At 34.6% G+C, this 14,813-nt stretch overlaps 1 protein-coding gene across 1 annotated transcript; it reads left to right on the plus strand.

Moving 5' to 3' along the window:
- The first annotated feature begins 784 nt into the window (after positions 1-784).
- On the plus strand, positions 785-9,705 carry LOC113513621 (uncharacterized). The gene is made up of 7 exons (XM_052899530.1): positions 785-1,446; positions 3,347-3,647; positions 4,652-4,748; positions 5,612-5,719; positions 6,966-7,073; positions 8,250-8,309; positions 9,568-9,705. Exons 1-7 carry the CDS (start codon positions 954-956, stop codon positions 9,607-9,609), a joined length of 1,209 nt encoding a protein of 402 aa, XP_052755490.1. The 5' UTR covers positions 785-953; the 3' UTR covers positions 9,610-9,705.
- Positions 9,706-14,813: the final 5,108 nt, after the last annotated feature.

Raw genomic sequence — 14,813 nt, forward strand, 5'->3', positions numbered from 1 at the left:
ATGCTCTATTGTTTCCTTTTAACTTGCCGTCACGACCCTAGTCTTCTAAGTTCCTTTGACCATTATACATACAGAGTGCTTCAAAAAAATGTATACACACTTTAAACTATTGTAGTTTTCCCGCTCTACAAGGCTAATGTTATATTTCTTCGCCAGGTGTCAGCATAATCGTCCCTCTATGTTATATTATCAGTTGGAATTTGTAATATTGACATGGGGGACGTACGTTTGAGTTTTGAAGAACGTAAGCAGGCCAATCGAGTTTCCAGCACGCTCTCCAGACCTTACACCACTGGATTTCTTCTTGTGGGGCACAGTAAAAGATGAGGTGTACAAACGTAAACCACGTAACCTAGACATTCTTTGGAATGAGATTCAAGCAGTGTGTAGAGAAATCTCATTGGACGTTTTGATACGATGTACAGAATCAGTGGTGACTCGTACTCAGAATTGTATTGATGCTGCAGGTCACCAATTTGAACAGTATTAACATTTGTTATTTATGTTTCATTTACATTGGACTTTCAGCTTTCTATTTTCCTGAAATTTTACTTTGTAGAACGGTAAATAAATTTTCTATGGAAGTTCAAAGTGTGTATACATTTTTTTGAAGCACCCTGTATATTTCCATTCGTGGTTTCTTTTGTCGTTCACAAGACTTTTAGTTTGCATTACTAACAATCGTTTTCCTCCACCCCCGTTGGTCGCAGAATTATTGTCAATATTAATTTAGTATTATTGAAAATTTTGTAACAAACAGACAAGAAAAATACAGGCGTCTATTTGATGTCTTGAGAAATAATTACCAGTAAAGGGTTGTTAATATACTTGATAATTACCTAAGGGACATTTTTAAATAGCTGTGTATAGGTAATAATTTATTATCTAATAAGCTAGATATATCAAGGAACTCCTTTGATTCTTGCGGTATTTGGGAGAGAGAATATTCAATCATGGGGACCTTTTATGGGGCATACCAACCAAATCCGTCGACACGGTATTTCGCAAAAATGTGTCATATAATCTTTATTTGGGGAATGCCTAATTTTTGGATAGAAGATTTGAGTCTATCTAGAGTGTTTACGACTGTATACTCATATTTCTCAAGATCAGTAAGCGTGGTGCTTTATTCCTTCGTTATTTTAGAATGGGCGGCGTTTTTCACTCAACCCTCGTTATCAGAGAAACAAAGTTCAGACAGGCTTCTGTTCACATTTTCCCATCCTCTGCTTTTTAGCTACACCATTGTTATGACCCACAATCAAGAGAAAATTAGAGACTTGCTATTCAGACTCACTGTGAGTCTGAAGAATGACTATAATGATGACGAAATCGAAAATCATATGATTAAAAAAGCAAAACTGTATTGTATCGGATGCTTGGGAATGTGCTCTATGGCTATGATTATGTATGGGTTTGATGGAGCCATGCAGTATATGAAAACAGGTAAAACGCTAATATTATTTTAAAAATTTTTGTTTCTACTTACCCTAATGGGAGACAGACGTAGTACCTACACATATTTTTTTTTTTATACAACTTAGAATGGCAAACAAGCTGACGGCCCACCTGATGGAAAATGGTAACCGTCGCCTATAGACATGAGCAGTACTATGGACATAACAGAGTATACTGTTTCGTCCATGATACCCCCATGCGTTGCCATTCCTGAGGACTCAGGTGTTATTCCTCTGTACCCAGTAAATTCACGCCATATCCTAACCTTCAAACCGAAACACAGCCATGCAAACACAACTGCTTCACGGTTGAAACACGAATGGGACAGAGGTACCTAAGCAATCGACTTTTGTACAAAGTCTTCCTCTGGTAAATAAATAATATGTATGTATGTATGTAAATTTTTGTTTCATTCACCTGTAGATGACATTTCATGTCTATCTACGTACTTTCTATACACTTCGTTCTATAACGCACAGTTGTCAACCGTCGATTTGCACTTATTTATAAAGTCGTAAAGTATATAACATTTTTTTGGCAAAAAAATTGCATTCCTTAACGGAAACCGTTTAAAATCAACTGGGCGGTATGCTTATTTGCCACATCAGTGATATAAAAAAAAAAAAAAACTTCGAATCAAATTACCAATTCAAAAACTTATTCATTAACAGTAAATATTAAATATCTATTAAGGCTAGTGTTTTCGACGTGTATTAAATAATACACGTCATGTAATTCAATTATATCATTTGATCATTGCAGTGCATTAATTAAAGATTCTGTCCCAAAATTCTTTGACAAAACTAATTATTTTGGTTTAAATATTAAACTACTCATCCGATTTTGATAAAATTTCTATGGGTTCAGCCTATAAACATCTGGGGAGAAAGGGATTGTTATAAGGGATTAATGGAGACTGAGAATCCTATTGCTAGCAATATACCCAACCAAGTTGACCTCCTCGCGGTTCCCCCTGGAAACTATCATGGTTAATTCCTAATGAATTCATCATGACGGGCTAACTGGCCTGTTTTCATTCTCATCTATCACCCTTTACTGGTGCTCCGCCAGCGTATCCCATTAGCGCAGGCGGGGTTACCATTCCATTTTCACCCATTAAAAAAAAAGCCTATAAACATGTACTTTCAGATGAAAAGATAATTTTTCAAATCGGTTAAGAAATAACGGAGTTATGAGGTAACAAACATAAAAAAAAACAAGTACGACCGAATTGAAAACCTTCGTCTTTTTTAAGTCTATTGAAAATGCTCGATTATCTGGACGTTAGCCATAAGTATTTGCGAGTATCCAGATTGTCAATAGCATCAAATAACTTTGTAGCGAATGTAGGTACATTCGTAAGTATGAAAATGTATGGAGTTTTCAATAAAAAAAAAAGAATTATTAAAGAGTTAACATTTGTTTTGGTCAGTTAAATATGTATACGCGCTAATCAGGTAATATTTCCAGAAAGAATATGCACAAAAATTGTTTTTATTCGTATATTAAATAATCCGGATTTTCGGTTATTCGAATGCTTAGCCATCTTGTAAATGGAGTCTTTACTGCAAAAAAATTTAAATATGAAATATGAACTATTTTTTATTTGAAACCTAGTAACTATTGCTATGATTTACTATAGTGTAGTTATTGATTTTCTTCTAAATTTACTATTTTATTATTAATTATTATAATTATTATTAAATTTACTATTAATTATTTAATAAATAATTACTGCTGCCATGACAAATTTATATTGCTAAATCAGTGAAAATCTGTTATTGGCTTTAAATATAGATAAATTGTTGTTATTTTAAACTATACATTGTAAGCTGTTGACTGTCCAATAAATAAACAAATAAATGAACTATTCAAATTTATTTTTCAGGTGCATCTTTTACTACAGTAATCACCGCTTGGCCCGATGTGAACGATCTTCGACCAATACCGCACATGTTTAGAATAGCAACATTTATTGTATGGTGGATATTTATGATTCGAGTATTCAGTGCATTTTTACTTGTAATATCACTAAACGTTTGCTTAAGCCATCAATACATTAACTTATGCAGTTATTTTTCTACGCTCAACGCGATATTTGAGGATTTCAAGTTAACACAGAATGAAATGGACGATAAATATGAGGAAGGTTTTAAAATAGGAATAAAACAACACGCGGAAACGATATGGTAGGTGGAAAGGTACATAAAAAAAATATTTTAATGTAACGGTAGATAGGTACTAGATACGGGTAATATGTATCTGATCCAATATCTATATATTGGGTACTTCTGGATACTGATAGCGGAAAATGGCATTTCAATATCGCTCATATCGGTCGGATATCTATTTTCGAATATATTAAAAGTCTGTTATCCAATATTATCCAAAAGATAACATGGATAACAGACTAACAGACTGTTAACATATTCGTTATTGGATGAGTATATAGATATTGTTTTATATTACCCACCCCTAATAGGTGTATCTGGATAAAATCCGAGATTTTTTTATGGGTGAAAATGGTATGGTAACCCCGCCTGTGCTAACGGGATACGCTGGCGGAGCACCAGTGAAGGGTGATCGATGAGAATGAAAACAGGCCAGTTAACCCATCATGATGAATTCATCAGGAATTAACCATGATAGTTTCCAGAGAGAACCGCGAGTAGGTCGACCTGGTTGGGTATATTGCTAGCAATAGGATTCTCAGTCTCCATTACTAACAATCCCTTTCCCCCCAAAATTCGAGATTGAACTTCAGGAAGTTTATATAGATACCTAACGTCATCAGTTTTTTTTATATGTAACTAATGAAATTGAAATATACCACGACGAATAAATTATTTTCCGATTTTGCGAGTGTTCATGGGCGGCGGTAGTCACTTACCATCAGTTTGCATGCATGCTCGTTTGCCCGTATTTAAAACACGAGGGTTAAACAAAAAAACTGGCAAAACCTACCAACACAACGAGATAAGCTATTGAGTTTTCAAGGGAGATTTAATTTTTTTCGTCATTTTCGACCTATGCAGCTAGAGCCTACAGATATATATAACCGGTCCCGGCATAGAATGGACTACCCCTTCCTTTCCCGTGGGTGTCGTAAGAGGCGACTAAGAGAAGTTAATGATAGAGGGATGGGCAGCAGTGGACAATTATAACACCATGATGATGACGTTTTGTGTTTAAGGTGCACTCGTCGAAACCAAGAGGTATGCAGCGCTATATTCGTTGGTCAAATACTGGTCAACGTTCAAGTCCTAGTTCTCCTCTTGTCTCAGATGGTGGTGAGTCAAGTCTAAAAGGGATTTATTTAATTAGTTTTCCTCCTGATATCCGCACGTACGAAGTAGTGGGCAAAAAGTTGTTTAGTGTAATAAAATATAATTGTTGGATAAAAAGAAGGGTAAAGGACAAACCTGGTCCACTTAGTCCCCGCGTGTAGGTCTTTTGTACGCGTTCTCGTTCTCTCTTCTCTCTCTTTCGCGGAAATTTTTCGTAATCTTGGCGGAACATGATCAGCTCGACACGCAGTTGGATTACAGACTGACTTTGTCCATCTACCCCCCAATGTGATCCCAGATTTGATAGAGAATATGGATAGGTAAGGAGGGTAGAAGGATATTGCGTTCTGAAATGTTTTATACAAATGATGAGATTATATTTACCAATAATAACGAAGCTTTTGCAACATTGTCATTATAAATAAGTATTGTATATTTTTCTGGATAGATCTCTTTACCACAGATAGTATAATATTGTTTTTACTGGAAAATTGTTTATTTCGACTAAAATTTAGCAAAGCTAGTCGTTTAGATTTTCCTATGCATTTAATATATTTAAAGTATAATGGTGGATTTCAGACGAATGTGTCCCGTGTGGTCCTGGCATAGAATAGGCCATCCGTTCCTTTTCCGAGGGGGTCGTAAGAGGCGACTAAGGGAAATCAAGGGAAGGGCAGCAGCGTCCCTCTTAAAACATCTCCAAAGCCTAACAGTTGCCAATTTACTTGCCAAACGTGGCAACTACTGGCAAAACCCCCTAGGGGAAAATTTATGTTCAGCAGTGAACAGTTAAAAGCTAATATGATGATGAATGGTGGGTTTATGGAAACATCTGGTATGGTCTACATATTGTACTTATGTTGCAGGATTCCGAGAAAACTCTGGGCACGCTGCTGTCGGCTGCGACCACTGCAGTTTCCTTGTTGGTCTCTACTGGATTCTTCATGTGGAACGCTGGTGACGTCACCGTTGAGGTTAAACCTGAAACATATTAATGTAATATAATGTAAATTGGATTCTCTTTTCCGCACTTAGCCTCTCGTTGGGCCGTTGTGCGAATAAATCGTGGCTAGTACAGCCAGCCCAGTTCCACCCTGAAGCACAGAAGCTTCCTTAGATCTTCACAGACCTCACGGAGCGACCTTACCGTTCCGAGGATTTCTAAACGTTGAGGGCTACAGCTTCACATTCCAGGATTACGTGAGCAGCCATCTAAAACATACTAATGGAACAACATTTATATATGAGCATTCATAGCACAATACAACATTGTAGAGGGGGGGGGAAGGAATTGTTAGTAATGCAGTCTACCAGTCCCATTGCTAGCAATTTCCTCTTCCACGTGGTTCCCCCTGGAAACTATCATGCTGATTTCCAAGTGTATTTGTCACAATGGGCTGCCTTGACTGACCTGCCTTTTCATCCTCACCTATCACCTCTCATGGGGTCTCGGTAACGTATACCGTTAACGTAGACGCGGTTACTATTCCATTAACATCTATTAAAAAAAATTGTAATAAGTAAAAAAAATTCAACTCTTTGGAACCTATACGATTGCATATTGTGTACATTTTTTTATCCACATTGTACATTTTTTAGCCTTTTCTCTTTCAAATATTAGATGTAAGGAATATATAGGTACAATAATAATATGCAATGTTCGACCAAATCCCTCCAAAATCCAAAATATGTGAGTCAAAATATTTACAAGGTTTCGACCAAGGAATATAATACTCCTCTGGCAGGACCGCTACTGAAGATGTCTCCGCACAAACACAAACAGAGCACCATGTCTGTATATGGTCACACACACTGATATAAACAGTTGGAGGGGCCTGCCATGTTAACTTAAACAATCTATACGCTAAACATGACGGTTGGCTGAGCGAATTGTAACAAACAAACACATGCTCACAGGGGGAAAAGGGATTATTGGTAATGAGGATTAGCAACTGTATTACTAGCAATATACCATGTCAGGTCGACCTTCTCGCGGTTTCCCCTGGAAACCATCGTGATTGATTCATTGTCGAATTTGTCACAATGGGCTGACTGACCTGTTTCATCTTCAGTTATCATTCCTCACTGGTGCCCCGCCAGCGTATACTGAAGTGCAGGCGGGGTTACCATTTCATTATCATCCATTGAAAAAAAAGCATATTCTCACATTGATATTTTAGTGGCAGGGGGTATACTCATATTATGTGTCTTGTCCTTCAGGCATCGAAGCTGGCGACGGCCATATACTGCTCCGGTTGGGAGAACTGTTCGCGAAGGTGTGCAGTTCGAGTCCGGAAACTATTAGTGCTTGCAATGATGCAGGCTCAGGTGATTTTTTTTATTAGTTGACATAGTGAACCATAGAAATGGTTGCATTTTTACTCTGTCACTGCGCGGGAGTCATATTTTGTACTTATTCGCCAAAAGGAGACTTTACTTCTTATTTAAAAAAAAGTTCAATTTCTTATAAACCTATTTTAGTAATTACACTGTTTTGTCTCTTTCTTTTGTGCTAAATTCTCAATTTGAATGAAAGTGACTTACCATCAGGCTGTAGTCACTTACTATCAGGTAAGCCGCATGCTAGGTTTCTCTCTGTTTTAAAAAAATACTATTTATTAGAAAAGTCGTCAGCGTTGATTGATTTACTCTCTTGATTTTGGCAGCGTAGTTCGAAGGGCGGAGTATCGCAGTGAAACTATGGCGTATAACAATTTAGCCTTCAGAAATAGTAACGTATTAGTGGCACCATGGATATGATAGCGTATTGTGATGGCCATGATGTTATTTATTATAAATAACTTTGTGCGACATAGATTACTCTATTATGTCCATGTTACTGTTCATGTGTAAAAGCGAGGGTTACCACTTTCCATCAGGCGGATCGTCAGCTTGTTTGCCGTTCCAAATTGCATAAAAAATCCATGAAAATATCAAAATAGTATCAAAGTACAGTGATCAAATGTCAATTACTAGTATCTCGTGGTTGCACTTGAATGAAGAAGTATATACTCGTAATGTATCCAGTGCGCTAAATTGGGATATAACCTTCTCGTCCATCAAATTTCATACAAATTTGTTCAATAGATTTTCTTAAAAGAGTAACAAATAAAACATCTATCCTTATAAACTATAGCATTTATTGATGTAATATTACAATAAAGGAAGGCTTTCAGTAAACATCTTTTCGTTTAAACAATTTATTTTAATACAGAAATACATGTGGAACGTTTTACAATGCAGAGCGAACAGAGATAAAAAAAAACCATTTTTAATATTTAAATCCCATACATGACGACTTAACTGACGTAATCAGATGGCGAGGGCGAACAGAGATAAAAAATAATGTTAACTTTTTTAATACAATGTACAAAGACACAGACCATAATTGTATACAGCCATGTGTGCGAGTGTGCTCTATCTTAGGTTACTACTTAGTTGTGTATTTTAATTATAAAAATCAATCTCTTTGCAATGATACTTCAACCATAGTTTGTTTTACAGAAACCAGTCATAATTCGCGGCCTCGGTGTAATAGAAATCTCATATCAGTCATATTTATCGGTAATTATCTATGTATTTCTGTATTTATAAATCTTTTAGCAACAATTTCAAATATACGAGGTTTTAAGCTAAGGATAAGCTGAAGTGGCAATGGACTGGTCACATAGCACAAAGAACTGATAACCGACGTGGAAGAAAGGTTCTTGAGTGCCGATTGTACAGGCAAATACAGTGTAGGACATCCGCACTAGGTGGAGTAACCACCCCAAATGCATTGCAGGGAGTCAGTGGATGTAGGTGGCTCAGGACAGTTCCTTATTTAAATCTATGGGGGAAGTCTATGATCAGCAGTGGTTGGATAACGCTGATATGATGATGATGAGGTCATTTTGTACTTTCATCTTCTTAATTCAAGGAGTATTATTATTAATTTCTGAGCACAAATTGATATCCACCAAGTATTTAGCTAGAGTTCTTATATCAGTTAGAATCTTCATGTACCTACTACTAACTTTAATTATAAAATAAATATCTATATCACGACTATAATTCCTAATAGAGTAGTTAGAAACATTTGTCATCTGTTGCCGAACACACGACATGCACACATTTTATTTTTTAATGAAATAATAATCCTATTAACACATTTGTTTTTCACCCGAAAAAGATCGACTAGTTTCAGGACCATCCAAAACCTTTAGTCGTGAGCGGTCTAGTTGTTACGTAAAATATAATCTGTACTTACGAAGTTTTTAACAATAAACATACCTACATTACGTCGAGCATAGTTATTATCTTTATATATTTTATACATTTATATTTATATCCTATACAAATTAGAATTAAAGTATATCTACAATATATTAATTCAGATACAGAATAATATCTTGGATCTTGATACACAAGTGTACAAAGTTTCATTTAAATTCAGAGGGAGACTTTGTACAAAAGTCCTTTGCTTGGGCACCTCTGTCCCATTCGTGTTTCTACCGTGAAACAGTTATGTTTGCATGACTGTGTTTCGGTTTCAAGGGTGCGATATGGCGTGAATTTCAGTCCTCAGGATTGCCAATGCGTTGCCAATTTTGAGTATTATGCGCGAAACAGTATACTCTGTTATGTCCATGGTACTGCTCACGTTTATAGGCGACGGTTACCACTTTCCATCAGGTGGGCCGTCAGTTTGTTTGCCATTCTAAGTTGCATAGAAAAAAATTGGTCTATTCGAAAGCGTCATTGAATGACAAATAACCAAACATATTTACATATATAATATTAATAAAAATATTCAATATATTATTTTACATTTGGTTTTCAGATCGTCAAATCGTCATACTCCGTGTTTTCGGTCCTGTACTGAGAATGACATAAATATTATTCCGAAGGATAATTCAAAATAAAATAAAAAATAAACGACGTAGAATGAGACGTAGTAAATGGATTCTCAATTTACTTATTAGTAAATGGATACTCAATTTACTTTATAGATTGCTTAAAATCCTACAATTTTTCTGACATTTATGATACTAATGACGCAAATGAAGCCTTTAATATTTTTTTGACCATTTTAAACTTTTTTATGACTTATGCTTTCCAAATAAACTTATTACTAAGAAACCGTTTAAAAAGCCAAAGTGGATATCGCGTGGAATTAAAGCTTGCTGTAGAAAGAAAAGGAAACTTCTATGGGATTATAGATTTAATCCAAACGATACAAGCAAAGACGCCTTACAAAAATATTCTAGAAAACTTAAAAAATTATTAACCTAACTCAACGTTCACAAAATAGTCATAAGATAAATATGTCATCGAATAAAACTAAAGCGACTTGGCAAATAATAAATAAAAACAAACAAAGTATAGCTAGGAGTTCCATGCATTTAGTAAAAAAAGAAGGCAAAATTATCTGTGACCCACAGGCCATATGTAATGCTTTTAATAACTTTATTATCGACAAAGTTACACCTATACTGAACTCAGGAAATAAGGTTACGAGTACTATAAAAACAAGTAAAAATTCAATATTTATGGCGCCTAGTTTACCCCATGATATATTAAAAATTATAACACACTTAAAAACACTAGCAGTGTTGGCATTGACGAAATATCTACAAAAGTTGTAAAAGCTGCTTCAACATACATAGCCTCACATCTTAGTTATATTATCAATCTCAGTATAAGTTCAGGTACTTTTCCTAAAATTTTAAAAACTACAATTGTAAGACCAATATTTAAAAAAGGGGATAAATATTCAATGGAATGTTATAGACCAATTGCATTGCCTACAACATTTTCAAAAATTTTTGAAAAATACATATATTTACAAATATACGAGTACTTTGAAAAACAAAATCTATTCACATCAGATCAGAAAGGATTTAGACGCAACAAAGACATTAACTTAGCAATTTATGATTTCTTGTACACTGTTTTGACAAATATGGATAAAAGTACACCGGTTTGCTCCATTTACTGTGATATGACTCAAGCTTTTGATTACGTAGACCATAATATATTACTTCAAAAATTATATGTATATGGAATCAGGGGTAATGTTTTAAATTTACTAAAGTCTTACCTTACTGACAGGAAACAATGTACTCAAATAAATAAAATAAATAATAGAACCAAACTTGAAGAAAATTATATTTCTGACCAGAGAACTGTCTTGTATGGTGTTCCCCAGGGTAGTGTTATGGGTCCATTGTTGTTTATTATATATATAAATGATCTACCCAAAATAACAAAGCAACCTATGTCCCTTTTTGCTGATGACAGTACAGTAACAATAGAATGCCAAAGTATTGATGAGTATGAAAATGATGTAAACCAAGCTTTGAAGAATATAGTTAAATGGTTGAATAATAATAATCTAAAAATAAATATTAATAAAACACATATAATGCATTTCAGTCAAAGGACTTCTTTAAATACTATTGGTGCTTGTTACCTTAATAGTGATATTAAAATTGTAGAGAATACAAAATTCCTAGGTATTATAATAGACAATAAATTAAACTGGAAAGATCATATAGATGAATTATCCAAGAAATTGAGTTCTTCGGCTTATGCTTTAAATAAATTGTCTCCTACAGTAAATGAATCAGCGCTCATTACAGCGTATCATGGTATTACTGCTTCAAATTTACGGTATGGCATAATATTTTGGGGAAATTCAACGAAGAAAGAATTTGTATTTAAAGCTCAAAAAAGGTGCATAAGAGCCATGTTTAATCTTAAAAATACTGATAGTTGTATGCCGTATTTCAAACAATATAATATATTGACAGTACCTTCATTGTACATATTTGAAGTGTGTGTATTTGTTAAAACTAATAAGAATTTATTTCCACGACTTTCAGAAATTGTTAAACGCAATCGACGTGATAATGATAAGTTATATCTAAAAAAATCTAATACAAAACTTATGCACGATAGTATATTATGTATGGCACCAAAAATCTATAATAAAATACCAAAATCTATAAAGGATGCACCAACTAATGTATTTAAGTATAAATTAAAAAAATTCTTAATTGATAAATGTTATTACAATGTATGTGAATTCTTTAATGATAAAATCTGACAAAACGAATATTTATTTATAGTTATTAATATAAAAAAAAAAATAAAGTTCCATAATTATATTTTTTTACTATAAATGTGACATTGCTGATTTTTCTTTTTATATAAATGTGACATTGCTGATTTTTCTTTTTATATAAATGTGACATTGCTGATTTTTCTTTTTATATAAATGTGACATTGCTGATTTTTCTTTTTATATAATATAAATGTTTTCTTATGTAATTGTAAATTTGTATACCTCGATAGATGGGGTTGATTATAGAGGACTTATATTGTTTTACCATCCATTGTTACCTATGTATCACAAAATAAATAAATAAATAAATAAATATTGGTAGCGTTTTATTTATAAATTGAAATCACATTCGTGTTTCAATTGTGAAACAGTTGCGTTTTTTGCATGGCTGTGTTTCGGTTTGAAGGGTGGGATATGGCAGTGAAATTAGAGGGTAGAGAGACATAACACCTTAGTCCTCTGGAATGGGATAGATGGAACAGTATACTCTGTTATGTCCATGGTACTGCTCATGTCTACAGGCGACGGTTACCACTGTCCATCAGGTGGGCTCTCGGCTTGATTGCCATTCTAAATTGTATAAAAAAATCATACTTTTTAAAAAGAGACTAGGCTTTTGATATAATATTGTACACAAAGTATTTTTTTATTCAAAGAACAATAAGTAACGTGCTTTTAGATTAAGCTTGAACAGACAAGCAATTTTTAATTACCGTAAACGACTTACTGCAAACTCGTGTATGTATGTATTAGCTGTCGCATTACTAGGGACGTCATTATTTTACTTTTTTATTTATTTCCAATTGACGCTATTTATAACGGGTTAAAATTGTCATTAGTGTATAATTAAGTCCCCCCCCCTCCACTGAAATGGTGATGTGTTAATCGTTGGCCTACCTATTTAATAACCAAAGGAGGTAATTAAGTCATAGTTAGAAAGCTGTAATAGGTACGTAATGCCACATAATGTTATAATAGAACCTATTTCAGAAATTATTCATCAATTATATTATATTTAATTATAGATGGGGCTGAAATTCTTAAACTTTTTTTATAAGTTTTTTTTTCTAATCAAAAAAAAATATTTCTGACAAACATTTACATTTTTATTAGCAACAATTCATCATCTTCATCATCACATATCAGCCGTTAACTGTCCATTGTATAAGCATAGGACCCGTAAAGAGCGTTTTGCAAATAGTTGCCATGCTTAGCAAGTGGGTTTTTTTTTAATGGGTGAAAATGGTACGGTAACCCCGCCTGCGCTAACGGGATACGCTGGCGGAGCACCAGTGAAGTGATAGATGAGAATGAAAACAGGCCAGTTAGCCCATCATGATGAATTCATCAGGAATTAACCATGATAGTTTCCAGGGGGAACCGCGACGAGGTCGACCTGGTTGGGTATATTGCTAGCAATGGGATTATCAGTCTCTATTACTAACAATCCCTTTCCCCCCTAGCAGGCGGGTTGGCAACCGCAGTTAGGCTTTGGTGATGTTTAAAGAGGGACGCTGCTGCTCATCCATCAATCATTAAGTTCCCTTAATCGCCTCATACAACACCCACGGGAATGGAAGGGGTGGCCCAATCTTTGTCTGGACCAGTAACAGGATCATAGGTCCCGTCAGTGACCAATAACGGGAACTTAATGGTCGATGGATGGCCAATAACATCCTTTTTAAAACATCACCAAAGCTTAACTGCGGTAACCAAACCGCCTGCTCAACTTGACAACTACTGGAAAAACCCTCCAATAGTGGGAGGCCTATGTTCAGCAGTGGATAGTTACCAGGTGATATGTTGATTTTTTTTATACTACAAAGCCGGTAAACAAGCATACAGCCCGTCTGATTGTGAACGGTCACTGTAGCCTATAGACGCCTGCAATACTAGGTGTGTCACGTGCGCGTTGCCAACCTAGAAGAAAGCTTAATACGCCCTTTTTGAAGAAATGATAAGATGACATTTTTATTAGAATAATAAAATAATAAATTAATTAATTAATAAATATAATACTTAAATAATTATTTATTTTTTTATTTTTCTACATTTGATGTAGAAAAATCCCTTGCCACGATGTTCAAGTTAATCTCGAGCTATATGCATAAAAATGTATATAAATTTACAGGGTACAGAGGAATAACACCTGAGTTCTCAGGAATGACAACGCATGAAGAGTATCATGAGTTACACAGTATACTTTGATATGTCCTTAGCATTGTTCATGTTTACAGGCTACAATTACCACTCTATCAGGTGGACCGTCAGCTTGTTTGCCATTCTAAATGGCAAAATAAGACTTCAGACATTTCACTACATTTTCTTTTTCGTATAAATGTAAAATACAACCCTATTTCAAGTATATAAGTAATGCTTACCGTTAAAGTCAATTATACATCTTTAGGTAGATTGTAAAAAAGAGGTTGTACACGGCCATAGACCTACAGCTCAATTAAATAGAGAAATAAAATGACTTGTGTCTTGTCACTAAAATAATCGTTGTAACATTGTACGTAATAAAATATTTAAATATTAAATAACATTATTGGTCTCCTGTAACATTCCACATCCATCAGGTTATGGGCCAGCAACGCACAGATGGCGAATACAAAAAATCAAGTTGGATTTGAACATCTTAATAAAACAAATTATGATACATGGAAAATACAAGCAGAAGCTGTACTCATAAAAGCAGGACTTTTTACATGTTTATCATCAACCGATATTAATGCAGAAAAAGATTTATTGGCCAAAGCCGAACTGCTATTAATAATTTCGCCGTCCCAACTTAAATTAGTAAAATCATGCAAAACAGCAAAAGACGTATGGGAGACCCTTAAAAACGCCTACGAAAGTCGTGGACCTGCACGAAAAGCAACATTATTAAAAAAGTTACTACACAAAAAAATGAAACATGATGAATCCGCCAGAGATCACATAAATGAATTCATTGACTT

This window comes from Galleria mellonella, unplaced genomic scaffold (assembly GCF_026898425.1).
Source record: "Galleria mellonella isolate WM207_F2 unplaced genomic scaffold, CSIRO_AGI_GalMel_v1 utg574, whole genome shotgun sequence".
Lineage (NCBI taxonomy): Eukaryota > Metazoa > Arthropoda > Insecta > Lepidoptera > Pyralidae > Galleria > Galleria mellonella.